This window comes from Cardiocondyla obscurior, linkage group LG05, assembly GCF_019399895.1.
Source record: "Cardiocondyla obscurior isolate alpha-2009 linkage group LG05, Cobs3.1, whole genome shotgun sequence".
NCBI lineage: Eukaryota > Metazoa > Arthropoda > Insecta > Hymenoptera > Formicidae > Cardiocondyla > Cardiocondyla obscurior.
Window position 1 is genome coordinate 1,404,610 of NC_091868.1, and position 26,158 is coordinate 1,430,767.

Below are 26,158 nucleotides of genomic sequence, written 5' to 3' on the forward strand. Positions count from 1 at the left end.
TCTTTTTTTTCCTTATTTTGCGCAGTTTATATATAGCGAAATTATGTAAAAGCGTACGTATCAGATAAAAACCCGGATTTCCAGGAAGATCTTTAATCCTCTTTAGCAATTTACGTCACAATCTAACATTTCGTTTATGATTCATAAAAGATATTTCTTAAAGTTGAATGCATTACGACTATTTTAATTTTTGCTCGCATGACAAGTGTATGCCGCAAATAATTTTTAAGTTTCAAAAATTACATCTCAAAAAATTACAAAAAAAAACTAGTAATAATTAAATTAAATTACTTAAAATTATAAGTCTTCGAAATAGGCAATAAATAAAATATTAAAAATATAATTTATAAGATGAGTAATAAATAAATTAAAAATAAAATCCTAAACGAAAAGCGAAAGGAAAAATAAAAAGAATATAAAATAAATAAGAGTATGATAAGTAAATTAGCTGGAAGAGATTAATGTCTACTATCTCGTGTCGCGATTGAGGATTCGCATGTCTCTCGCAGAGAGGGGAACGTAAAAAAAGTAGATATGAGCGATGAATCGGAAAAGACAGATGGGTTGCGCGTAAAGTAACAAGCAAGCGTCCATTTGGTAGCGTGATTATTTCCGAGACTTCGAAACTGATCTTATCGCAGGCAGGGAAGGGGGAAGGGGGACGTAACACGACCCTTACAATCACTGGCAGGCGCTCGCTCTTGCCAGGCGCGGTTCGCATGATGATTTATATCGAAATCGCGAGGCACGAAACGTATTTAAATGCTCGGCGGGCCGACGGTGGGCGTCGCACGGAAGTACACTTAGTCGGAAGTGGAAGTATTTCTGCGAGCGTCCAAGACAAAGACGGATGAGGGCGGATGCGGTTAGATCCTCCTGGAAATTACGGGGCCCGATGTTGTTTGTACAACGCGAACCGTCCGTAAATGAGATGCCAATTTTCCCAGCCGCGACCGAACGAGGTGGATTATTGAGAGAGCTAACTCTATCTCATATCACGCGACGCGAGACGCAATTCCTCTTATGTACCCGTAGGCGATGAGATTTATGAACAAGGAAGCCGTTCTTCCGAGGCGCTTCGGAGTCAATCGTTTTAAAGTGCGTTGAAACTTTATGAACAACGACGCTTTTCCTGCCGTCTGGCGTTTGTCTCGCATTGAAGCCGCATTTCACTCCCGCACGACCAGTGGACGCTTACTTTCTTTTTCTTTTTTCTCTCATCTCTCTCTCTCTCTCTTTCAACCTATCGCAATAAAATAATTTTTCAAAAGAATCGCCAGCATCGCGCTGCAACTCCGTTCTAGTAAAAAAGTCTAATGATCGGTTGAGCATTTAATTTTAATACGCGTCTGCAAGTTTGACTTGCGGAACAAGGGAGCTAAAAGGGTCATCGAATTCTCGCCATCAATACTCCACAATCTCCTCTTTACAAACTTCACGAAGTTAGGGGCCTCGACCTGGCAGCCGCTGCTAGTCACCGCCGTCCGTTACCCCTGGCGCGCGCATCCCTCAGTTTGAAGGGATGCAAGGGCGGAGGCGAGCAGCGTGGCATCCAGCTGCCAACATCACCGGCTAATGCTTGCAGCAGGGAGAGAAGGAGGGAGCGAGAGAATAGGCAGAGGGCGGAGGTAAACAAGGGGAAAAGAGACGGGAAGAAAATGGGGACTGAGGGAAGGACAGAATAACGGTAGGGATACTCGGAGAGATTTATTATGCAGAGGAGAGCAAGAGAAACGGGCACGAGCCCTTTCGTAGCTTAACACACTTTGTACCGGGCGCTGCGCACGTAAGCTGTCTCTATTTTTCGGCCCGCAACGTTGATATACGCGCGAAAGGAATATACGCCAGTTTATATTCTGAATAATGCATCCGAATGCATATCTCGGCATAACTTTCATCTCTTCTTATCTTATTACCCAGATGCGAATAATATAATTTACTAAGCCCTTGGCTTTTTTATTATTTTTTTCTCTTTTTACATGTCCGCGAAACAAATGGTTACACCTGACGTAAATTTTGCTCACCGTCCAAGAACGTTTCTCGTTTGAAGAAATCGTACGAATAAATAAAGAACAGGCGCATCGAAATATGTTGCGAATTAAGGACACGCTGGGCTTCCACCGTGCGAATTCTCCGTACGATTCACCGGCTAATTTTTCCATTTCGCGCAATCACGAAAATTTGTGTAAAAACCGATTAGGCGAGAGCGAACGATCTGAAAAATCGCCCGTGTTAACAACGCCCAATCTTCGCGCCGCGTAGAGCCCGATATTCTCTCTCATATACCGGCATCGATCACCGCGCGCTGTGCCAGAAAGAGCCGTCAAAGAGGAGGGATGCAGGAGGGGAGGCAGAGACGAAGAGACGCAGCAGCCGTAGAGAGACGAGCAGGGTGGCTCGAGAGAAGGGTGAGGGGAGAATGCAGCGATGGGAACAGGAGAGAACAGTGTATTTTCCACCCTCCATTGTGTGTGGCCTCTCCTCTATCTCTCTCTCCCGGTACATTCGACTAAACTGCATATATGCTGAGGAGTGTGGTCGCATGATCTATGTACGTGGATTCAACACAGTAGCCCATACGGTATAGTATTGCTACAAGATTTCGCGTCTCCCTCGCTGAATGACGATCATATGCGGGAAACGCACTCGCATCGTCTTCCCTCCTCTCCCTGTCTACTTCCTTTTTTCCTCCCTATTTATCGTTAAACCAGGTGCCGCGCGAAACTCACGCGTAGCTGCCGAAAAGAAAAAAAAAAAAAGAAAAGAAAAGTATTTTACACCGCAGCCGGCTGTATTTCCATCGAAGAATTTTTCTTCTAAACAGCGATACTCCGACTCGAGAAATTCAAGTTTTCTCAACGATCAAACGTGACGAAGTTAATATTAACCGTGCGATAAATTTTTTATTGATCTCGGAATTTAAAGAACGATGAAGAATGTTTAATACGTACTCGAAGCTTCGTTCCAATATACATTACAAAATTTGCTCTACGTAGAAGTAATTGCCAGTAATTAAATTGTCTCGGCGAAATCGTTTGTCGCAAATTGCGTCGCGTGAGTTTCGAGGAGCAACGAAATTCCGACGCAGTAAACTTTCCCAATGCCATTGATTTCCGGAGTGGTACCACTCGTAAGACCGAAACGCTGGAACTTCATTTCGAGTATTCCTGTCAGTAGCTATACAACAGTCCCGCTACAGATCTGTTGGAGTACGTACCGTCTGTTAGAAGACAATGCCACAGCGTTCTCCGAACATGTAACCACTTAAGACATAAGGGAGACGAGGGTTGATTGAACTGCACAGGAATGGCGATAACGAGAACATCACGATATACGCAAAGAGGATAGCGGATCCCGTATTCAATTGAGCATTCAATACTAATAATGATTTAAAACGAAGATTGTTTTAATTATTTTACGTCAACGAAAGAGGTACCGCGAAGAGATATTAAAGATTCGATGAACGCATACCACGAGAAAAAAAAAATATAAATAACTCGCATATCTAAAAAAAAATAAAACGACCGTAACAAAAATGATAATGTTTTTCCATGAGACTGGAAATATTTTACGGACAAGTTTCCAAAGAATAATCACAACGCAGAACGTTAAAAAAAATTATTTTTCATTGATGATGGAATAAAAAACGAAGAAAATGTAATTAAAATAGATTAGTACATGGACATTTGCGGAAGAATCTCCAAGATATTTTTTTTTTACGTCAAAAAGCCTACGATAAAGTGATTAATAGCCCAGTGCGATTACTAGACCTTCGGAAGATTCGGGGCAGACGAAGGTTCTGCTCCTTCGAGTAAGCTTTCGTATCGTAAGGACGTATCGGTGGAAGCCAGCGGCGGTAGCTTTGGTTTCTCCTCCATTGGTTAAGCCAACCACCGAGGTTTAAAGTAAGCGAGCACGAGCGGGAAAGACGAAAAGCCTCTTGTCGTGCGCTCTCGAGAAACGAAACTCTTTGCGAACGGGGTACCACTCGGGCGTACCTTCGCCCGCTGATCCTCTTATTCAGGACACCATCCTGCGCCTTCATCCTCGGAACCGCCACATCCGTCCGACCGTCGGGAGACAAGCACGCCTTCGTGTAATAAGGGCGAGAAGATATGCCGGTAAGGAGCTTATCGTCGGGGAAGGACGCGCTTCTTGGACGAGCACCGGTGCCCGCTCTTCCGCTCTCCACAGAAGAATATTAAACAAACCGATGCGCCTCGAGAGCAGAAAGAAAACTATAATACGCCGTTTCATCGGTGAAGCCGCTTTATTCGGTGATCGATCAACGTCGAGAATAAGTATCAGCGAGCGAAACAACTATCGATGAAGGAAGTCCCTCAAGATGTGATTTTAGAAGCGACAATGGGATCAAGGCGCGCCAGAGAAAACGATCGCGATGACGAGAAAAAGAGCGGGGCAGAAAGTAAAGCTTAACGCGAGAAAAGAAACAAAGCGGGGTCTGCGAGCGCAAAATCGAGTTGTAGATTTTCACAAATTGCGTCATTCAAGTGGCGACGGAAAAGATTTACGACGCAGAGATCGTAGATAAAAAAAAATAATATTTGAAAATTAACGACCCGTCATATCTTAATTGAGACTAATGCCCCCCGGGTGTATAAATTATAATACGTAACTGATTATAAAACTGTTTAAAGCTTTGAAAAAAAATTGAGACTTTGATCACGGTAGAGATGATTAAAACGCGTCCGTTAAATATTAAAATAATAAGCATAATAAAAATCCGAATAAAATTTTCAACAATTGAGTTACATAATATCATTTAAGCACAAATATCTTTTTCATCCCAGTATCTTAAAATTTGTGAAGCTAAATAAATCCGAATATGTAATAAACTTGGGAAAATTGGCAAACTTATAACAATATTTAATTAAAAAAAAAAAAAATATATATATATAGATATATAAAGAGAGAGAGAATGTAGAAACGGATCGATAAAATCGAGGACAGAAGCCACACTGCGAGGGTAATTAGGGTAATGAAGGGCAGGCTGTATAATTAGATGCAACGATGGATCGATGGACCGAGCTGTTGCAGGGGAGATGCAAAATGCTGTTGAGCTTTTTATCGTTCAACTATGTTGCGAGAAAGAGAGGAAAAGAGAGCCCTTTGACCGTGCTGTGGCGAGAAAGTCTCGCGTGATACTAATTTCCATTTGGGCTCTGTCACCGGGCTCGGTTCGCTAATGCAGCGACGCCATCCATCCATCTACCCATCCATCCATCGCTTTACCACGTCGCCCAGAAAGACAATTTTCCACCGTTAAAGGTCGGAAAGTTATAATACCGAGATGTCTCGCCGAAAGACGACGACAACGTTCTTTGCGTCTCGCGCGAGATATAACGCGTAGCTTCAAAACGTTACGGCTGCCAACGTCGCTACCGACTTTCGGGGCATTAATATTACCGAATTCGAATTGTCGCCCGGGCTACGTGTTCTCTTTGTCACGGGGCAAGACAAAGACGCAGATTTCGCGGATCCGAGGAATCCGTGCAGCTCGTAAATCCCATACGGGAGAGTACCGTATTCCCCGCGTACAAACGTACCGAGTCACGCAGCTAAAATCTCACGTTACTGCGCAGCAAATGCATACGAAGTGCAGGCCTTTAATATTTATAGGTCGTTTCTCCGGAGAGACAATTTCAACTTACGATCTAGCGAGGACTAAGACGATGGCGAAAAGGAAATGACTCCTTTGTAGCGGGCGGTACATAAGAGAACAAATATGATTAATGAACGAAGAGCGAAAGTAACTTGAAAGAAATGGCATCGAACATTCGTGGGAAGAGCGAAATATGTTGCTCGATTGATCGCGTATTTTTGGCAAGAGAATATTAGAATGGTTTCCAATCTGTTCGAATCTCAAGAACAACGTCGTTTCCGTGTTGTATTATGCTCGTGGACTGCCGCTCGTTAACTCAACTGTCAAACGGAAAAGTAGTCGATATGTCATTGACAAAACTGTGATTACGAACTCCTGCAATTTTTACTACCGTTCGGGGCAATCGATGCCTATCGGTGGCAGCTTTAACTCACGAAAAGCACTGCTCGTATTTTACGAGGATAAAAGTTTAAAATCTGAAAAATCGATCCGTCACGGTCAGAATTTAAGGTCGTCGTTGAAAAATCTTAAAACCTTGAGTGATTAATGTTTTTAAATTAATCCGGGCTTTAATATTAAAACGTGGTATTTCTATAAAATACCAAATGTCTAATAAAAGAAGTTAAGAAATAAAGTTTCGAAAGTTTTCAATTTTTAAGGACAGATTTTCGACCAAACGAAAATAGAATGACGTCTTCATAATAAAAGAATAGTAAAAATGATCTAATATATAAATCTATTTGTGTGCGAGTATATAATTTTTTTTTATCACTGTCCACAATCAAAGTAAGTGGTCTGGTTATAAAAGCGAGTTCCACAAAAGTTTTGCGTCTTCGCTTTTTGCCAGTTTCGGAAACCGTGACGTTGCCAGAACGCGTTTGCTTCGCGGCGGGCAAAACGAGACGACATTTATTTGTTGCATAACGCGTGCGAGCGCAGGAGGAGAAACAAAAACCGCGTTGTCTCCCACATAAAACCGCGTTGTCGCTTTGTGCGAGTGAACGGATAGTAAAAGTTCGTCTCGTGCCGGTCGCGCGAGAAAGTTTTGGAAAATCGCGTGGGAGCGCCGAGGAATTCCCTCGGAAGGCCGACGAGGGGGGACGGAGAATTTCAATAACTGCGAGATGTGGCAAGTACCAGAACGACCTTGTTACACCTAATCCCGCGGAGCTGCGTGGAAACTTTCGGCTAATCCCACGTAACGTTCTCTACCGCAAGTCCCGAGTCGGGCCTGAATACCGTTCGAGATAACCGAGTCTCGGCGAGGTGAAAAATTAACAGGGCTTCTTAAAAAGCAGAGTAACGCGCGATGTAGTCCGCGTTTATAAACCTCACGAGTATCCTTCCGGTAAAAACTTGGACGCGCTTGCCCGATCTACGCCAATGGCGCGAATTTAATGGCTCGAGGAGCTAAAAGTGTCGCATCTGCAAATAGAGAAAGAATATAGGAATAAAAAAAAATATAAAAAAAAAATTGGCTCGACGCCATTCTTACCCGGGGCCACAACGAGCGAGAGTGACGTGGACAAGGGAAAAAGGGACGCGCGCGTCGCGCCTAACGACGTGGCAAGGGCCGAGCGTGTGTGACCATGCACTGCCTAAGGGAGGTATCTCGCATCCGCTTATCGTAATTACTATGTATCGTATTATCGTTACTCATCTTGCGACGTGAACGATTTATCCTTGTACTTAAGCGAAAGGCACCATAAGTGAGCTCCGTAGGAAGCCTGTTCTTTCATTATTTGATATTTTTTTTTTTTTTTTTTTCGTTTTGTTTTCTTTCTTTTCACGTAACAGCCTATGGGCCTGCGGGACTAGTTTCATCATGACTATTTTTGAGCCGCGACGACTCACACAGAAATCAGTCTTCGACGTGATTCACAACCTACGTCATATAAATATAATATACGTATAAATATATATATTCTTTTTTATGTACACGCGTCGAAGAATATTTTGCATCAATAAATTTTTTTTTTCTTTTTCTTTCGCAGGTTAATCGTTGCTTGAGGTGAGAGAGTGCTATCCCGTGATTTACCGTTATTTTCGTACAGTCACCGCACGCACTATCATGTTATACGTTAAGATATATATATAAAAAATAAAAAAAAACTTGGCACATTTTGTGTTATATTTCACGTAGACGTCGAGCGTGCTCTTACGTTGCGCGAAATTTTTATAATAAAACTTCCGGAGTAAGCGGAACGATGCAAAATCATTCGTGACGCGTACGTATAAAAGATACTTAATATCGTTTAAGTTAAATATTTTTCCTGCGCGCCTACAGGCGAATAGCCGAAGATGCTGGAGTCCGGAAAAAAAAAAAAAAAAGAGTTCGAAAGCCCTAGCGTTCGAGAACGCAGGGAATCAAGGAATGATCGCGGAATTCTCGATCCGCGGATTCGAGCGTGGCACGGAAGTGACGAAAGGGCGGACGATTACGAGATCGTTGAGATGAATCCGTAATCTTAGAGGAACGTAACTCGTATTCCGTGTTCCAGAACGACGCGTCGTTCGGACCGATCCAACGGGAGGTAGAACAGGAATGAAGTTTTGTACTCGACATTACTTTCATTGAGATCTCCAGCTATATGGATTCTACGAACACTCCGCTATACCTAAGAGGGATCTGCTTGTCCCGAGCAAGAGATAGAGACCCCCGGTAATCTTACTCATTAGAGTTAAATACTTAGAAACTAAACGCACAAGAATAAATAGATTTAATTTTAGTTTAAATAGTAGTCTAAATAAAAAGATGCACACGACGTAATCGGCACGCATGGATACGCGACGAGGAGGGGGATCCTTCGTGCGGCGTACCGATCGTGGCGATTAATCCCAATTAGCGTGTTAAAAAAAAAAAAAATGGCACGAAGCACAAGCAAACTCCCTGAAAAAACGCACGCTCGCGAATCTAATGCTCACGCTTTGATTTTATGATAGAAAAATAAATTACGTAAAAATAAATTATGTGCGCGGAATGTATACGAGGATTTTATGAATCGGAAGGATCCGCGGTGTCGAAAATATCGGAAAGATGCAAGGACGAGTGAACCCTGTCGAGAGATTACGGTTTCTACAACCTGCCGCCTCTTTCACGCGAAGCGATCCGCCGTGTGCTCTTACATCTTAAACTGCCGTGTCTCAGCGTAAGCTAGTAATCGAGACTCAAAGTAGCTCGGCCGATTCTAAGATCCTCGCACAATCCACCGCGGTTAGTATACTTTGCACGTGGACGCAATGTATCCTTACGCGACGCAAGAATCACTAAGTCAAGTAGCCCGTCTCGGATTTCGCTAAAAAGTGCTTGTGCTCCATGCGCATGAACGGCGATATCAAGGAACCTTCTCGTATGCCGTGTTTCAGCTTAATATGCCTTTTCAGATTGTCAGACCTGGTCAACGATATCATACATATTTGACATACGTGCTTGTCGGGGTTGTGTGATTTCATGTGCTTTTTTATGTTGGCTACGCTCTTGCCGCACAGCTTACAGCACTCCATACCGATCTGCGAGTGATCTAACTTATTGTGATTGTCTTTACTTATATCCTTTTCTTTTTTGCAAGTCCTTGTCGTTCCTGGAATACAAGGTCCCGTATCGATGAAATCGTCATAATTCATTCACGATGTCAACTGTGTCTACTGGTATCACCCCAAAATGCCTAAGGATGGTCGATCTGACGTTATGACATTCAATAACTTATTTCTTTTCGCAATGCGTAATGTAATACCTGTCAGACAATTTAATTTAAAAAAAAAAAGTAAATTTTTATCTTAAATAAATGTATATATAAATATAAAAATAAAAAGTAATATTTAAACATGTAATTTTTCTCTAAAGAAAATTTGTACGACAAATATTGTGAAAAAAATATTTTACTCTTTAACGCAAAGCTTAAAACTTTAATTAATCGCTAAAAAAATTTAATATTTATGTTACAAAACCGTGATATTAATTATTAAAAGTTTTTCTTTTTTTCTTTTATTAATTTACGATATATTTTAAGCTATTTATTTTTACGTACATTTTATAAAATTTTACTGTTATTTAAATTTAAGATATTATCATTGCGAAAAAAAATTTTGAAGTGACAACGTTAAATAGAACATCCTTTATGCTTCTCATAAATCACACTCTACGTCAAATAGTTGCAGAGAAGAAGAGATTCTCTTAATTACGTTCATAATCAACGAAGATATATCATAACGAACACCAAACTCGTACTTATTACAGGGTAATGTACTTAATGGAATTGCTAAAAGTTCCTCTCTTGTTTTCATAAGCACTAAAAATGATATAAATGTAAAAAAGAAATTACAGAAGATCTAAGGATAATTAAAACAAAAAAAAACAAAAATAAATTAAGTTAATAAAGTTTTTTGGTATTTATCAAAACAAGAAAGAATTGATCAGTTCCATCAAGAACTTCGCCCCTTGCTCTTTCTCATCTATAATTACCTACTCGTAGCAAATGTCAATACCATGTAAAAAGCACAATTCTACTGTCATTTCATCGCGTTCCAAGAGACTAAAGATACTGTCACAATACAGTATAGAAGGAAAAGAAAAGGAGAAGAAAAACGTCAAAATTAACATACCGAAAAGAAAGTGGAATAAGAGAAAAAAAATAAAATAAAATAATATAAAATAAAATAAACATGTTCCAAATGTGAGGAACTTAATGAGAAAATTCGCCAAATCGTCTCGGCGATAAATACTCGGCCTGCGGAGATCGCGATACGGACTATCGACTTTGTCCCCAGCTCTTAAACATCACCCATACATAAATTGCTCCGACGAAGATCAAACGCGCGCATCTCGCGGTCACTGGCAACTATTGCATAATGCAGCTCGTGCATCATTTCAACTAGATATAATATGAATATGCAATCAAGAAATACGTAATCTGGTAACTATTAACAACGGTGACAACGACGGCGATGGCGATGGCGACAACGACGACGACGACGACGACAATGACGACAACGACGGAGATCGCTACGAGGTCGAGGATGCGAAAGATAAACGAAGCATTGGCAACAGAGTCTATTTAATGAGCGGTCTAATCGCGTATGCTTCTTTAGAAATAATCGTTAGAAGGAAAAATGATACCTACGGGTTGCAAGTTTTCCTGCTGCAGTTTCTGCCGCCACTACAGACTATTATTAATGCATTGACGATGCGCAGTGAATAAGAATCGTGTAACTATAAATAAGCATGACGTATTTAATATGGACAAACGTTAGAAGATACTTCGCGAAAAGTGAAACTTTATATCCTCATAAATTTATCAATCGACTTTATAAATAACGCATATAAAATACCCGAATCCTCGGATCTTCCAGTCTCCCGATCCCATGGAGATCCTCAAGTTAGAGAATCCGCGGATTCCAGAATCTCGAAATTCAATTAGAGCACGTTAATCTCTAATTTTAGAACAGATTTTCGGGATTATCAGATCTTCAGTTCCACCGTTCTTGTATAATCGCGTTAACCTTCGTATCCATCATGTGGTATCAAGTAACGTAGCATAGGAAACGTCTTACGTAACGATTTTTTTTTTTTTTCCCCGCGGCCGGCAATTTTATTAACGCAAACGACGGATTGCGCAACGAGATGCGCAACGATTGCACATTTTGTTGCTAATATTCTCGTTCACTCGTGTAGGTCGAAACGAACAGCGCAAGAGAGACGTGAGAATATAAGATCAAGATCGCCAGGCACGGTGACGCAAGATACGGCAAAAGGGTATATAAGAAAATAGGAAATAAAAACAGCACATAAAGACATGCACAGAGAGTCCCGCCATGGAAGTTGCATATATGCGTACGTACGCGTCCGCACGTGCACGCGGCGTACGTATATATGCTATGTATGTGTATGTATACATGCATATATGTAATATATGCATGTATACGTATATATATATATGACATAAGTATGCACATGTCATCTCGCATACATGACACACATTTACACGCATTCACGCAAATGAAGTTCGTTAATGTGGCATCACGCATACGCACGCACACGCGTCACGTGCACGTGTAAGAGCAGCGAGATGAACTCAGCCAGTCGCACCCACACACCATTGCAATCTCGGGTACGAATAAAAAAAAAGAAAAAAAAAACCATAAAAAAAAATGTGAGATAGAAGTACAGTCCATTTGCTTGATACCATGTCCCAAACCAACGAGTTTTGTTATGTTTTAATTTTTTTTTTTTTGTATATGTAGTAACACACGTAATTAAAACTACCACAATGACAAAGCAAATGCACGATACCATCACCACAACACCAAGGGTTCATGTAATATACATATGTAATTAGATATATATATATTAAATATATACAAGCATACACAGAGATTTGGCCCCGATGTGTATGCATATATATACGTACGTACACATATATATGTACATATATATATGTAAAAAAGGAGGTCTTTCATTTTCTAAAGTTACACTCACTACACTTGCCAGATTTGGAAATAGAGGGATGCTCGCTTCGGACGACACCTACATACGACTCGGCTCGTGTCAAATCCTTGCAAAAACGTGCATGCAGATCTCCCTCGATTTCTTAGATGTAACATATTTCCCATGTGCTGATTAGAAAAATTCTCCCGCTCGCGCAAAGTTAAACTTCCGCTTTACAACGAATAAATATTAAATAATGTGCTGTCAAATTTTTTTTTATCACCGTTTTACAATATTTACATCTACTCGTCCAATAGTTGTGTCTGAGAATTACCGAATGTAATCTATGCACACGTGCAATGTACAAGCTGATCGTAGATTAAGGTGCGATTAGTATAAAATATATAAAAAAGGGAAATATGTTAAATCTAAATGAAATTTTGGTCGTAGAATTAAATATATGTGCAGGTCTTACCATCAAGTCCGTCGAGCATTTCCGGGGGATTATGGTGTTCAGATGATTCAATCCCTTGAACACCATCACTGAGTGCTCCTGCCGTGGTCCCTCCATCCTCTCCCATCAGTCCAACTGGATGACCCTGTATACGACACAAACACATATTCATAAATAAACATCCGGCGACATTCTAAAAAAAAAAAAAAAACTGTTCCGCGCATTATAACATATCAAGAATTCATAATTTTTTAATGCATTATAATTATCCATATTTAGATCAACGATAAAGATTAATAGACGCACATAGAAAATAATACATGACACAAAATTCATAATTTTTTTAAAATATTGTATTTAATTGAGCCTTAAATATTTTATGCAATTTTAAAATAATAATAATTGAGAAAAAAATCAGGAGATTAAATACCCTAATTATTTTAATTCTAAATAAAACGTTTTTTACAGTAATTCAATTTATTGCTTCTCAAAGATATATGAGTGGTTACAAAATATGATCTCAAAAATATATACTTTGGCATCTCTTTTTCTCACACGTTGAAAATTATGTAATTACTGTAATATATTACACAATGAATATTTAACAATATATCTCATAAGTATATCTTTAAAAAATGCAAATTTTTTCTTGTTTTAAACTCCAATCATTCACTTCTTGTAAATAATTGTAAAAACAAGTATATTTAACAAGATAAATATACTTATTATTCATATGTATCAACTTTAAAAGTAAAATTGTTGCATAATTTTTGAAACTATAATAATTGTATAAATATTTTTACATGCTACAAAATATAATAATTGTCTGATCGTATATTATAGATTGCAAGAAATATATGTATATATACATATTATAATAGCATATTTAAAATATTTTTATAAAATGTATCAACGGGATATATATTATTAACGTATATATGCATATTTCATCTTTTTAACAATAAAATATTGTACATACATAAACTGTTTTAATTTTACATGCAACAATAACATAAAATTAATAAAATCGTCTGATAATGCAAATGTGCTTCTGTGAAATTATATTTAACGAGTGTAAATTGATTTGTAACATTGTTGATGCATTAAAAGTATTAAAAATATAATATAATCCAAAAATAAAAAAAAATCGAGACAAGGATATAAGAATCAAGAAAATGATTCTTTAGAGGACCTAAAAAAAAAAACCTAAAAAATGTAACAGTTAAACAAATAATAATGTTTAGACATATTACATTGCAAATTCAGATAGTTTTAACTTGTCTCAGAGTAATTAAAAATTATTAAAATAATTTTACAATTTAGTAATTAATAAGAATTTTTTAAAATCATTATAAATCTTGCACAAATATGCACAGAATATTATATTTGTACGTAATTTCTTTAAAATATCAATTGAGCGCGAAACTTGATTACGATAATAAACTGATTACGAATTAAAAAAAGCAAGGATAGAATCTGATAGGTGTCCAAGCTATCATATTTTCGTTGTATAAGCGTGACTTTTTTTTGCTTCGCTTTCTTTTGCCACACATAGATTATGTGCTTTACATTTATCATGATGGTTCACGATTTCGAGTCTAAAATTGCCATTTCCCGCGGCAAACGAAGTGCGAATCTCCGGTATGGATTCACTCCACTTTCTACAATATTTGCAAAACATAAGGTTCGATCTTTCATCATACTGCAGCCAGGAATATATGTCTAACCACCCGAGTCTAAATCTACCAGTCTTTCTACTTTGTGGAGTAGAACGTTGCACGTTTGCGCTAATCGTTGACCGAATTACAGACATTCCCGGTTCCTGATTTACTGATAACGATCTATGCATGTCACATTCGGACGTTTTTATATTTGGATTATATTCAGATAGCGATTCGTAAGATTGTGTTTGATCAATGCTATTGCTTTTATATTGATGGTGCGAGTTTATGGATACGGAGTGTCTTAGCGGAGTATACGATTTCCCGGAAAATTCAGACGCAATTCCCGACATATCGACATAGAGTGAACCTCCAGCCATGATGGCACTTTCGCGAGAAACTTGTACCGCAGCCGAATCTGGATGATTTGAAGTCATGTTCTGTACATCCATAGTTTCGTCACTCTTCCCATCTCTTTGAACCTCCCACTCCACATTAGTCTGTCAACAGAGAAGGAAAGGATATGTGCTTAATCAACACATTTCGACCAATTTTTTTTTTTATTTTTTTTTTTAATTCTTTCTTTTTTTTAGCATAAAAAGCCAATTCTGCAATTTTTAATTGAAGAATCCCTTCCTTCCCATGTTTGTTTCGACTGAGTAGTTGTAGGACGACGGTAGATAATCGTCATCAATTGTGGGAACAGTAACGAAACTCCGTTATAGGGACAATTATCTTCATGATATATCACGAGAACTTTGCACTTCATTCACAATTGTACAAAGTATTTTAAGCGAGGAGAAGCGTCTTCGGAAAAAATTGTGGATTGAAAGTAAGAATATCTTAACGGACACACGAAATAAAAATTTATACATGCAAAAATAATACGTACTAAGATTGTTATGCAAGCATAAAATATTTAAGCAATTAATACATGCGTTATTATGAAATTTAATCAACAGTCTTCTCTAAAAGATAAAGAATCATTTTAAAAAATCACCTTACAAAAATAATGCATTATCTGATAACTCTATTAATAATATATTAACTCTAACAGTACGTTTTTATAGGCAAGTAAAATTTAATAAGATAAAAAACAATCAATCTTTCCAAGCCTTTAGTGGTGCATATATAGGTTATGTGACTTTAGGAGATAAAGAAACAAATATAAATACAGTCTTATCATTTTTATCTTTTATGCGATCATGATAAGTCAGGATATAATTTCCTTCAATTGCATCAACAATGTTACCAAATTAATTAAGATATTTATTACCAGCTCTAATTAATAAAGAGCATTACATATACATGTATCTTATTAACTGCATGTAAAAAATATTAGTCATGCAATGTTAAAAGAGATTGAAACAAAGTTAGTATTTTGCGTCATTCAACAAGTGTATTCACAAAAGAAGATAATCTTATATATGTATGTATTCGTGCTGAGTACACATGTATAAGATCATGGGCACAGAAGGATATGATAAATCGAAACTAAAATATGAGATGCAAAAACATTGAAAATTACTTACGGGAAGGGAAATATTGTCATGAAAGTCGGGTAAGTGATGATCCACCTCTTGTTTAATAGAGGCCTGCGGTTGTGAAGCAGGTGACATGGGTCGACCACCATCTTCCATCTCAACTCCCAGGGCATTATTTAACTTTGGAATCACAGGAGGACTTGATTTGTAACTACACTGCGAGGATGTCTGAAAACAATCAATAAAAAATTTTGCTTATCTTTTTCGGTAAGCTATTATATCTATTGCTTTAATAGATACACAAATACTAAGATTTTGATTAAGATATCTCATTTTTTAAAATAAAACCTTTACTTATACTTGTAATAAACTCGCACTTAATATTTTGAAGTACACCGGTTACATCTTTTTCTAAACGTATTATTCTTATGTCAAAATATGTATAAAGCTAAAGAAAGCATCTTATGATAATATCACTCATGATTTATACAGTAATAGCATTTGGCCTAAACTCTTTTCAAGGTTACAAGTAAAGTTATTTGAAAAGCTGTGCAATCACAAGCACACGTGTGTGTAATTCATTGATAAAAATGTATGAGACCATAATTAAACAGAATTTTAAGTAGTGGTTAAGTTTACCGATACATAAACAGAACTCAGTATTTGTGTAACTTACTTATAAAAATACTATTTCTATAAATGTGTTATTTTATAAAATTAATATGTTAAAATGTAAAGTACAATACTTATTACAAACACAATAGATAAAATTAAAACTGTATCAAAATTAAGGAGACAGTAGAATACAATAAATGGTAAATTTAGAAAAGAAATACTTATGTTGCCTGTGTCTGTACATAATTTTCCTTGATTGAAGCTTCAAGATAAAATATAAATAAACTAAAATAATAAGCATGAGTTGTGATGACTGTTGGTTGTACATATGTTACAAATAAAAATTATAATACACATATATATGAGTGTATATGTGTGTCTGTGTGTGTGTGTCACCCATCTTGTAATAAAGACAAATTTAATACAGAAGAATATAAACATGTACAATGCTTATATACCTGTGAGTCGGACAAGAATCTTTCGCTAGGTGGACCAGAAAGAGAAACGTCGTAGCTGCCTGAATTCTTTCTTTTCCTCTTGTCATGATGAGACTGGAGGTTAGGCGAGTCGCTATGTCTGACTCCAGTTTGCGTTTCTGGATCTGGTGAGGGACACTTGTCCTCTGTCTTGTTATTTACACTATTATCGGTGAGGCCTCTGATCTGTAATGCCTCCGCTGTTTTAAGGAACATCGGTAGCAGATGCTGACTAACATTGACTTCGCCCTTATACATAAAGTGCAGCAACGCCTTCATTTCCGTGTCATTGACATCCTTAAGGAATATGATCGGATGGGGGTGGGTGTTTTGCAGGAAAATGCTTTCAAAATACGGACTGCATGCAGATAGTATGGTCTGATGCGCCTTGAAGGTCTCTCCGACACAAGCCAGGGTCACATCACAGAGTGCCTCTCTGGCGAGCAGCGAGCTGAGGACGTCCGTGAGGTTGGCTGGATGATTGTTCCACCGTAGACAATACTGCTGGTCCATCTTGTCTATCTCCAATCCCGACCCTACAACCAAACTAGATGCCCTGAACTGTCTACATAAAACTATGCTCACCCTGGCTATAGGCCGAATGAATCCCTAACCCTTAAAAAATCGCTAAACTCACACACTTCCTCCGCGCGCACTCTCCTAACGTCCTGACAATATCTCCCCGCAGATTAAATCGCGGCTCTCTAGACCCACACAACGTCCTCCGCGCTTCTGCAAATGTGCCACATTGCAGTATAACTGTAAAACCCTTCAGGGTTCACGCGGCGCTACTATACGTGCAGAAAACATTTTTTCGCATAACCTTAACGGCGTAACTGAACTAACCTGCGCGCGGATTTCTACGCGGTGGGCCACGGCCGCGGGCTGCCCGCGAGGTTAGATTGCTAATTGCGACGCAGTACGTGCCACCCACGTACGCGATAATAATCCGATATATTTCGAGGTGATGTTTTTGGCAATGTCAATATTCGCGAGGCTTGGGCGCCATTGTCGGCCGTCGCTCGTCTAGCTTCCACGGGCCTCCTCGCGAATACGCGATTTGTTGATGCCCGATTTTCTAGCCGCACCGTACCAGATACACGCACCGCTTTATTCACGCGGAGCCTACGCGGTCTCGCGACGCCGCGCCTATCACTCACCGCGCGATACACCTCGCCCCGGATCTCCACGTCGATTACTCACCTCTCGCAAACTTTTTGCCATTACAACGCCACCCGACCCTTAACGTCCACTGCCATACCAATCTGCCAATGCCTACGGCCTTATTTTTAAAATACTTTTGACCTTCGTGCATCTGCCGCGGGGAATGGCGCCCAGGGCGCTCCGATTCAAATGCGCTTTTGCGTGCGTCGTGTCTTCTTGCCGACCGCGTGCGGGATTTACGTATCCGTCGCGCCGGTTACGCGCCGACGACGCGTCGTGTCCCGTCCGAAATATATCGCGCTGGGATACAGAGAATTCTCGCGCGGCGCTCGACGCCATATCGATCTCCCGTGCGCCGGCCTTTCTTATTTTCCAAATAACGCACCGCACACGCTTTACATCAGTCGACCGAAGTGGCGCGCTAGTGAGCACTATTCAAACGCCTCACGTTTCCACGAGCGAGAATTATCCTCGGTTATCTTTAATTAATCGACTTTGCATCAAATGGGATTAACTTAAATAATGTACGCCGATCGGAGTATCAGATATTACCAATTAATATAATTAAATAATGTTATATAATTCAAAATATTCCTTATTATCTCGTAATTTATCATTCGTTAAGTACAAATTTTCTATTGTACATTTGTAATGAAAAAAATTAATAAATCTGTTAAGATATAATCTCTTTTACAATTTTTATTTAATTATTTAAAGAAAATTTATTTATTTCTTATTAATAAGTGATTGCATGGGAACTAATTTCTCCAAAAAATTATTCATTAAGAAAATTGTTTAATAAAAACTTGCTAAATAAATAAAATAATAAACTACTTATTTTACACGTTAAATTCTATAAAAAAAAATAATTCTTTTTACTTGAAAAAAAGACAGCAGGAGATCGATTAAAAAGCAGCTGCGAAAAATTATTCTGACATCATTATTAAGAGATCCAAAATGTATTGTTTTAAGTTAGTAATTAAATATTATAGATTTAACAAACGGCTATTTATGTAATATAAATAGTAATTATTGTACAATTTCTATTTAATTATTTTTGTCATTATAATTCCACTATCATTGTTCATTGTTTCATCCGAGACTTCAAAAGCCTAATCGTGAATAAATAATAATTTCAAAAACTCTGCACTACGTCTGATTATTTTGCCTATTCATATTTTACAGAGAAGTGAAAGCCTCACGTGAAATACGCAATAAAAAATTAGCGTATAAAAGATAGAAAAAGAATCGCTGCGACCACTTGTTCTCTCATTTTTCTCGCCAATGCAAGACTACGTGAACGCTCGTTGCAGCTGAAAAACGCGGATTAAAATCATGGGGACCTTCGAGAGCGCGTTTCGTTTAAATACGTCGAGGTACAACGCAACGCATAGAAAAGAATATTCTCACGGTTTTCATCCATTTAAAGTTAAGCATGGAGCTTAACAGCGCGAGAAAAAATCGTGCGCGTGTGCGATTCGACCCTCCACGTCTTTCCTCCCAACGTCGCCGTAATTGCTGAAAGAGCTGCATAGCTCATGTCGAGCACTGCTCGATACGACGAAGAGAAAACACCGTGAAATCACGTTTTCCACGCGCGTTTCATTTCATGGAAAATCGCGATACACGCGCGCGGAGACGTTTTAGCTTCATTTGGTGGTAATAAACGATAATTCGCACAAATCGCGGAGAGTTTCTGATATTAATTTGACTCTTCCCCCCATCCCTCCCTCCCGTCGCTGCCCCCTGTTCTCTCGCCAAACGATAATCGCGTTACCAGCGCGAAATCAATAGGCACCGAGGAAAATTGGAAAATCTCCTCAACCGAGGTTTCGAGCGTGGATTTACAAGGTTCGAGCGGTTGTTAACAGGTTTAATTCGCGCTTTCATCAGCCTCGCTGAAAATTATGTTTTACGAACATATTCCGCTCAAAGATAGAAATGCGATATATAAAACGCTTGCACGTCGAAACAGTGATGCGATAAACGCGATGTATAAATGGACTTCAATGTTCTCGCGTTCTCTTTTTCATTTTTAGTTCTTTTTTTTCTTTTCTCTTTTTTTTTTTTTTTTTTTTAATAACGCAGAGAATATAATGCGGCTCGAAAAAACGCCTAATCAATCGCATTCGCGTGGAAAATTATCATTGTACCCGGCAATATCTGTCGTTTAAATTCGAATTCGCGTTTTCCGCTACATTTCGAAATACATCGGTCCAGCAGATGGCCTGACCGGGACGGAATTCATTTCGCAATCACGGACATGTCCTAATTGTACCCGGTTTCGTAATTTCCCGTTTTCCCTTAAATGAGATATTAATCGCCGGGATACAGAAGCGCGCAAAAGCCTGCATCTCGGTTGGTCCGAAAGATACTGAATAATATCGCGTTTAAAGAGCTCCTGGGACACCCGACGCTGCACATATATACTCACGGTATATACAAAACTATATGTCTGGTTCTCGGCTAACAATTTAAACTGCAACGTGTCAGCGTTATGTTGGTGGAAACGTCGTCCGTTTCCGAGAAACTTCCAACGATTCCTGCGAAGCACTCGATACCAAACTAAACGTGGAAGAGATGAAAGAGAAATAATAACAGAGAACGTCGCGGTCGGGAAAAATTAAACTCCGCATTCGAGTCATCGGCTTTGACATCAGTGCGAGATTTACGAGACCACTGCTGCGGCGATGACAAAATTATTTCATCGCTTCAAAAAGGTTTAAAAAATCGGAGGCCGGAGGTACAACATCCTTTATGCATGCATGTCTAACTTGAGTCTGTAACTCGACCAAATCTCGCGGCGAATAATTACCTCGACTATGAATCCCGATTACGAGAGGCCGTTTAATTACACGTCGCGCAGTTTCCTCCCTGCGCCATTTATTAAACTAAACTAAACTAAACCCGTGCGCTAAAGACACTCTGATAGAAAGATTTTCTTTGATCCGTCTTAATAACAACGTACGGACTTTCATAAGGACTAGATAATTACCTCTGCCATGCCACGCGCTTCTTCATTAAGCTAGTTCACAGGCATCCCGCTCTTTAATGAGCTATGCGTTGGGGACAACGCGACGTTCGACGATAGACAACTGTCATCTCGTTGCACGTTTTCTGATAAGCGGCGCGACACAGCGAAAATTAATTGCAAAAAAGTCGAACTGATTTTTATTTAAAAGCCGACTTCCACCTAACGATAGAATTTCCATTCGCTTAAGTATCGATTTTAAAAATTGTATCGCTCTATCGGCATAATTTGTTTTTAAACTCATGAATTATAAGCATGCTTAAATGTACTGACGTTCCCTAAAATAATTCTACGCTTATTAGATTATATATCTAAAATATCGCAGGCTACTGTTTTCTTTGCGCGACAAAATAAAATACTTTTTATTTTCTTGAGAGACAGACCTGTGGGTGTTCTGCGTGCTGGGAGGACGGACGTCCCCGCGATCATCCATTTCGCGATTAAACGAGGCCGACCTTGGCTTTTCGACGCCGGAAGTGGCGTCCGTCGAAATGCATCGACGATCGATGTGCCGCAGCCGCAGCGAGCCGTGCGCCGGGAAAACCCGTTTCCGACACGAGGTTTTGCGGCACATCGGCACGTTTATCTTCCGGACGTAACCCTTAGTTGATCTTCGGCGAGTGGATCTTGGCGGGCAGATTTTTGCCATCGCAAGTGCGCGCCTCCTCGAACCCGATTCGATTGACGGATCAACGCGTTTTCTACATCGATCGCTTTACCGTGCCGTACGGTGTCTTCTTGAGCAAAGTACAGTTCCCGAGGTGTGACAAAAAAAAATATATATGTATTTTACCGCTCCTTGAGCGACGAGCTTAGAAAAATAGAAGCTATTCGATTCTTTCTCTTCTCCCGCTATCCCAGTGCTTTTCAAATGTCCAAAGGGACACGCGACGAGGTCACTCTTCTCCTCCGTTTAAAGTCGACGTTCGCGATTGCTCTGCACGATGATGTAAATCGATTGGGAATCGGAAGTTCGTGCCCGTGACGCAAACAACGAGCGATAATGTGGAAACGCTCGGAGAAAAAAGCTTTATGTAGGACGGCCGCGCCGATAAAGGACGCGCCGCTGCACTCGGGGATGCATTTTCCATACCACAATGCAGTCAAAGCGCCGGCTGCGGGACGAAGGGCGGACGCGCGCGCTTTGAGCACATAGATCTTCCAGCGAGTCCCCCGATGTTCCTCTCGCGAAAGCAAATGTCAACCGTACGTCGAACTACTTGCTACACGTCGCGCTCGCTCGTACCGCTTCGCTCGTCGGGCACGCTTCAATCTCGCGGTAAAGACGAACGTATCTCTCCCGAAAGCTCACTCCAAAATATCTCTCGAAATGACTCGGGAGACCGAGTGACGCTCCGAATAATAGAAACACTTCGAAACGTCCCAAGTAACTGCCCTCGAGAAGGTGATGGGAGTCGGAAAACTTTGGAGAACTAAGCTCACCCGGGAGTGCCCGTCTCTAACCCCGGAGTGAGAAGCCATCACGAAGAGTTACTTGACTCGTTTTGCGAGGTATCCGGCTCGGCGAATCGACCTAGAATCTCCGAGTGATTCTCCTGACATCCTTGCGCCGAGAGACAGCTCGCGAAAACAAGACTCTCCGACCGATATTAAGGGAAATTTCACCATTCCTGTTTCCTCGGGCGAAAAATCCTCCTCTCGCGCGTTCAATTCCGTTTCTCGTCCCCCGCATGTCGAAGGTGATAGAGAGATCTCGCGAAGGGTGCGCGAGGCGCTTACGTTTCGCGCCCGTCTTTCACGGTCCGATCGAATCGTTGTCTGGCCGCGACCCGAATCACTGCCCGAGCTTAGAAGCTGCGCGCAACCACGAGCACCGCGGGTGCGACAAGCAACGGCATAATGGTCGAGAAGGATCGCAGAGGGATTAAAACGCGGGCGTATCCGCCGCGACGGGGAAACAAAGCGGCCCGGGACGCTCTTTGTCGAGCCGGAAATAAAAAGGAGCGAACGCACCGCAATGGCGAAGTCGAGCGGGAAAGTTATCTGCGATTAGCGCGCCTCGCGATAAACGTGCGATTAAATTTGCATAATAAGTGGCGGATTATTTCTCGACGACTCTACGCGGTAGATTAAAAATTAAGCTCAACGTAGAGTCGCGTGGGCTTTGGGCCGCACACGAGTATGTCTCTCTCTCTGTCTATCTACGAGCAAACACGCCGCGTACACGGTCGTACGAGAAAAATGCAGCTACCGCGCTAAAATATGAAACCGAAATTAATCGCATGGCATTCGCAACAGCCGCCCCCCGCGTTTGCAATTAACGCACTACGAATTCCAGCTATCTCCGCGCAAGGACACATCTGTACGGAAATTAATCGCGAGGGGATCGATGCCGATATCTCTTATATACCGATTGTCAAATATTGTATTTTCCAAGTGCTAACACGGAAAATGTCGTTGCTCAAACACGAGTATTTACGACGGTGCATTTTCATAAGAAAACAACTTGACCAACGCTTCGCCTGACCAACTTTGATTTATTTTCTTTTAATACCTAACAGTTTCTGTGCTTGCGGACGTTCATGCTAAAGATGCACGATTTAACAAAATTATATTAATATGGTCTATTAAATTCAGATACTTAAAAAAAATTTTCTTACACTTCTAGAGCGAATATTTTTCTCTTCCGCGGACTGGTCGCATAATAACGTGTTATTTCACAAATTATTATTTCACGTATATATAATTTTATCTTTCGTTAAATCAAGAATAACGGAATAAAATATTTCTGAGGCACGTCTTTCAAAAACGTGACGTAAAAGCGGAAAATATCGGTCACCGTTAATGTGCAAACGCGGGAATAAAATTTATGTTTGAGATATTAAATTTTTCAGCGGTTGTGTCCTATCGCTACGTAAATTCTACATTATCAATCGTTGCGGCGTGGACGAGAAAGCGGAAGAACGAGATAAGACTGTCTCGCGAGGCACGTTCCTTGAAAGTGCGACATATTTCATCGAGAATACCCATGCACCTTTTATTGCGGGGCTAGTAATAATATTCGCGCGAATTGATAGCGAAAATATGGTAATTTAAATCCGCCCCGCTGTTTCACCGCAAATAATCACGCTCATGTATCCGGATGCGAGCTGCTTTCGCGATTTGCCGAGTAAACGCGAAACTTGCGCACGTTGCAGCGTTAATAAGTCCGCTAATATCTCGCTCGATTTCGGGGTTCGACGGCTGCATACCGATGGGCCACGTTATCGAGGGCAGTTACGATATTAATATTCAGGGGATCGTTCGATTATAGATTGGCAGATCTTCATCCGCTCCACGAAGAATTCACGTTGTACTTTCACAACACGATTATATTTTAAAGCGCCGGCGATTTCGATTTAAGCGAATTTTCTATTTCACTTTCCGAATTTTTCGTTCACGTGCTTAACGTGCGAGAGCGATTTTGTTCATTCGCGTGGCACGGAGACGAGTGCCATCCGGGAAATTTGTCACGGTACAAGCGTGCCGCTTCTCGTCTGTGAAAATTTATTCGCATCGCCTCTCAACCCCGAGTACGGGGAGATAGAGAGAAAAAAAAAAAAAAAAAAAAACGAGCTGCGAGCGAGCGCTTCGTGGCGAGCAATTTTGAACGAAGCCGGTTGATGTGACGCGACGTCGCACAGTGGTACAAAATTTGAAAAAAACTTGGTCGAAAGTCTAATTTTCCAGTTTTTATTTTAGCTTCCAAATCATGATACGTCGTTTCAAATATCCTAATGCGGTCAGTAAAAAAAAAAATAACGTTACATATTACCCAACAGATATTTCAAACAATATATCGTGCATTTTAGAGAACAGAGTAAAGGCTGAGAAGTTTGATTTTAACCTTACAGATCTTTCGAATTCCGTGCAACTGTGCGTCACGACGCAAGGTAGTTTTCCCGTCCACTTTCCCGCCTGTCCTCTACCGCCTTGGGAGAAGTCGGACGGCGGAAACGCGCGTGCCGTTGATCGCGCGATCGATAGAATTTCTCTCGCGGAATCGCGACGTTCCCGCCCTTTCCCGAGCCGCGATAAAAAGCAACGCGAGAGCATAGGACGGCACGACGCGGCGCATCCCGTCACGGCGATGGGTAAACACGATTTCGACGCGTCGATCCCGTGCAGCTTGACAGGGCTGACCTGGTCTCGGACGCATTGTTACCTGGTTTACTGAAATTCGTGAACATGAAATCCCGTCGGCCTCCCGCAGCCTTCCGTGGCGCGTAGAGCCGTCTGGTCGTCGTACGTGATCCTCTTCGGGCGCCGCTCAGGTGGACGATCTTCCGCGGAGGATCTTCAGCGAGTGACGAGCACCTCTTTCGGCTGGCGGTTGCCGGACCGCTGCGGGACCTCCGCTCTTCCTGCTTGACGGAAGTCTTCCTGTGCGTGTGTTTACTTTCGCGCACTCGGATCGCAGACAACTCGCACTCGTCCTGGCGGTATTCTCGAGACGTACGCCGAGTTCCTTCAGCTCGCCTCGACCATCGTCTACCGCTTTTCACGCGCACGATCACCGATCAGCGAGATCGAAGAATTCGAAAAAAGTGCGTGGCGATTACGCGACCGTTCACTCGAAGGAGAATTCGAGACGCGGGAAGGCGCCGCGCGTCGCGGATGACGGAGAACGGCTGGTGCGCGCGCGACGATGCAACCCTTGGGTGACGACGGGACGGTCACGGCGCAGCGAGAAGCAGTGGCAAGCGAGTCCGTCAGAGAGGACCAACGGAGTGGCGTGTGCACTAAGTTGGCCGCGGAGCGCGACTGAGGCCAGGGGTGGCACCGAGAGAACGCGAGAGGGTGGTGTGGATGCAGGTCGACGTGTACGCTGCACGGGCACATCCCCCCTAATGAATGCACCAGGCATGTGCGAGGGATTTTATGTTCACCGCCGTCGCCGCCGCCGTCGCCGCCACCGCCACCGCCGCCTTCCCTCCGTTTACCCTCCACTACCGGCACCACCCGAGAACCACCGCCGCGACCCCCGTCGCTCTCCAACCTTCCCTCCCACACTACCTTCGTTCGTTCCGCGTCCTCCCCCGCACCTTTGGCCGACGTGTCCTCCACCTCGCCTCTCCCGCGAACCTCTCTCACTCCGTCTCTATCTATTTCGCTCGTTCCTCGCACCGTGCTCTCGGCGCACCGAGTCGGGTTGAACCCCCTTTTCGCGCGCCACCCGATAGTGCACCCGCCACCCAGCGCAACCAGACGCGCGCCGGTTCCCGG

At 41.3% G+C, this 26,158-nt stretch overlaps 1 protein-coding gene across 8 annotated transcripts in view; it reads right to left on the minus strand.

Moving 5' to 3' along the window:
* LOC139102987 (protein tramtrack, beta isoform-like) overlaps positions 1-26,158 on the minus strand; it is a 69,790-nt gene that overhangs the window by 32,579 nt on the left and 11,053 nt on the right. For 3 of the 8 annotated variants that reach the window (XM_070657264.1, XM_070657266.1, XM_070657263.1), the window contains 3 exons: positions 16,720-17,273; positions 15,695-15,874; positions 12,523-12,646 (listed from right to left, as the gene is read on the minus strand). In XM_070657264.1, the coding sequence (XP_070513365.1) occupies positions 12,523-12,646; positions 15,695-15,874; positions 16,720-17,273 (858 nt within the window). The other 5 variants (XM_070657262.1, XM_070657260.1, XM_070657259.1 and 2 more) reach the window with 5 other exon arrangements.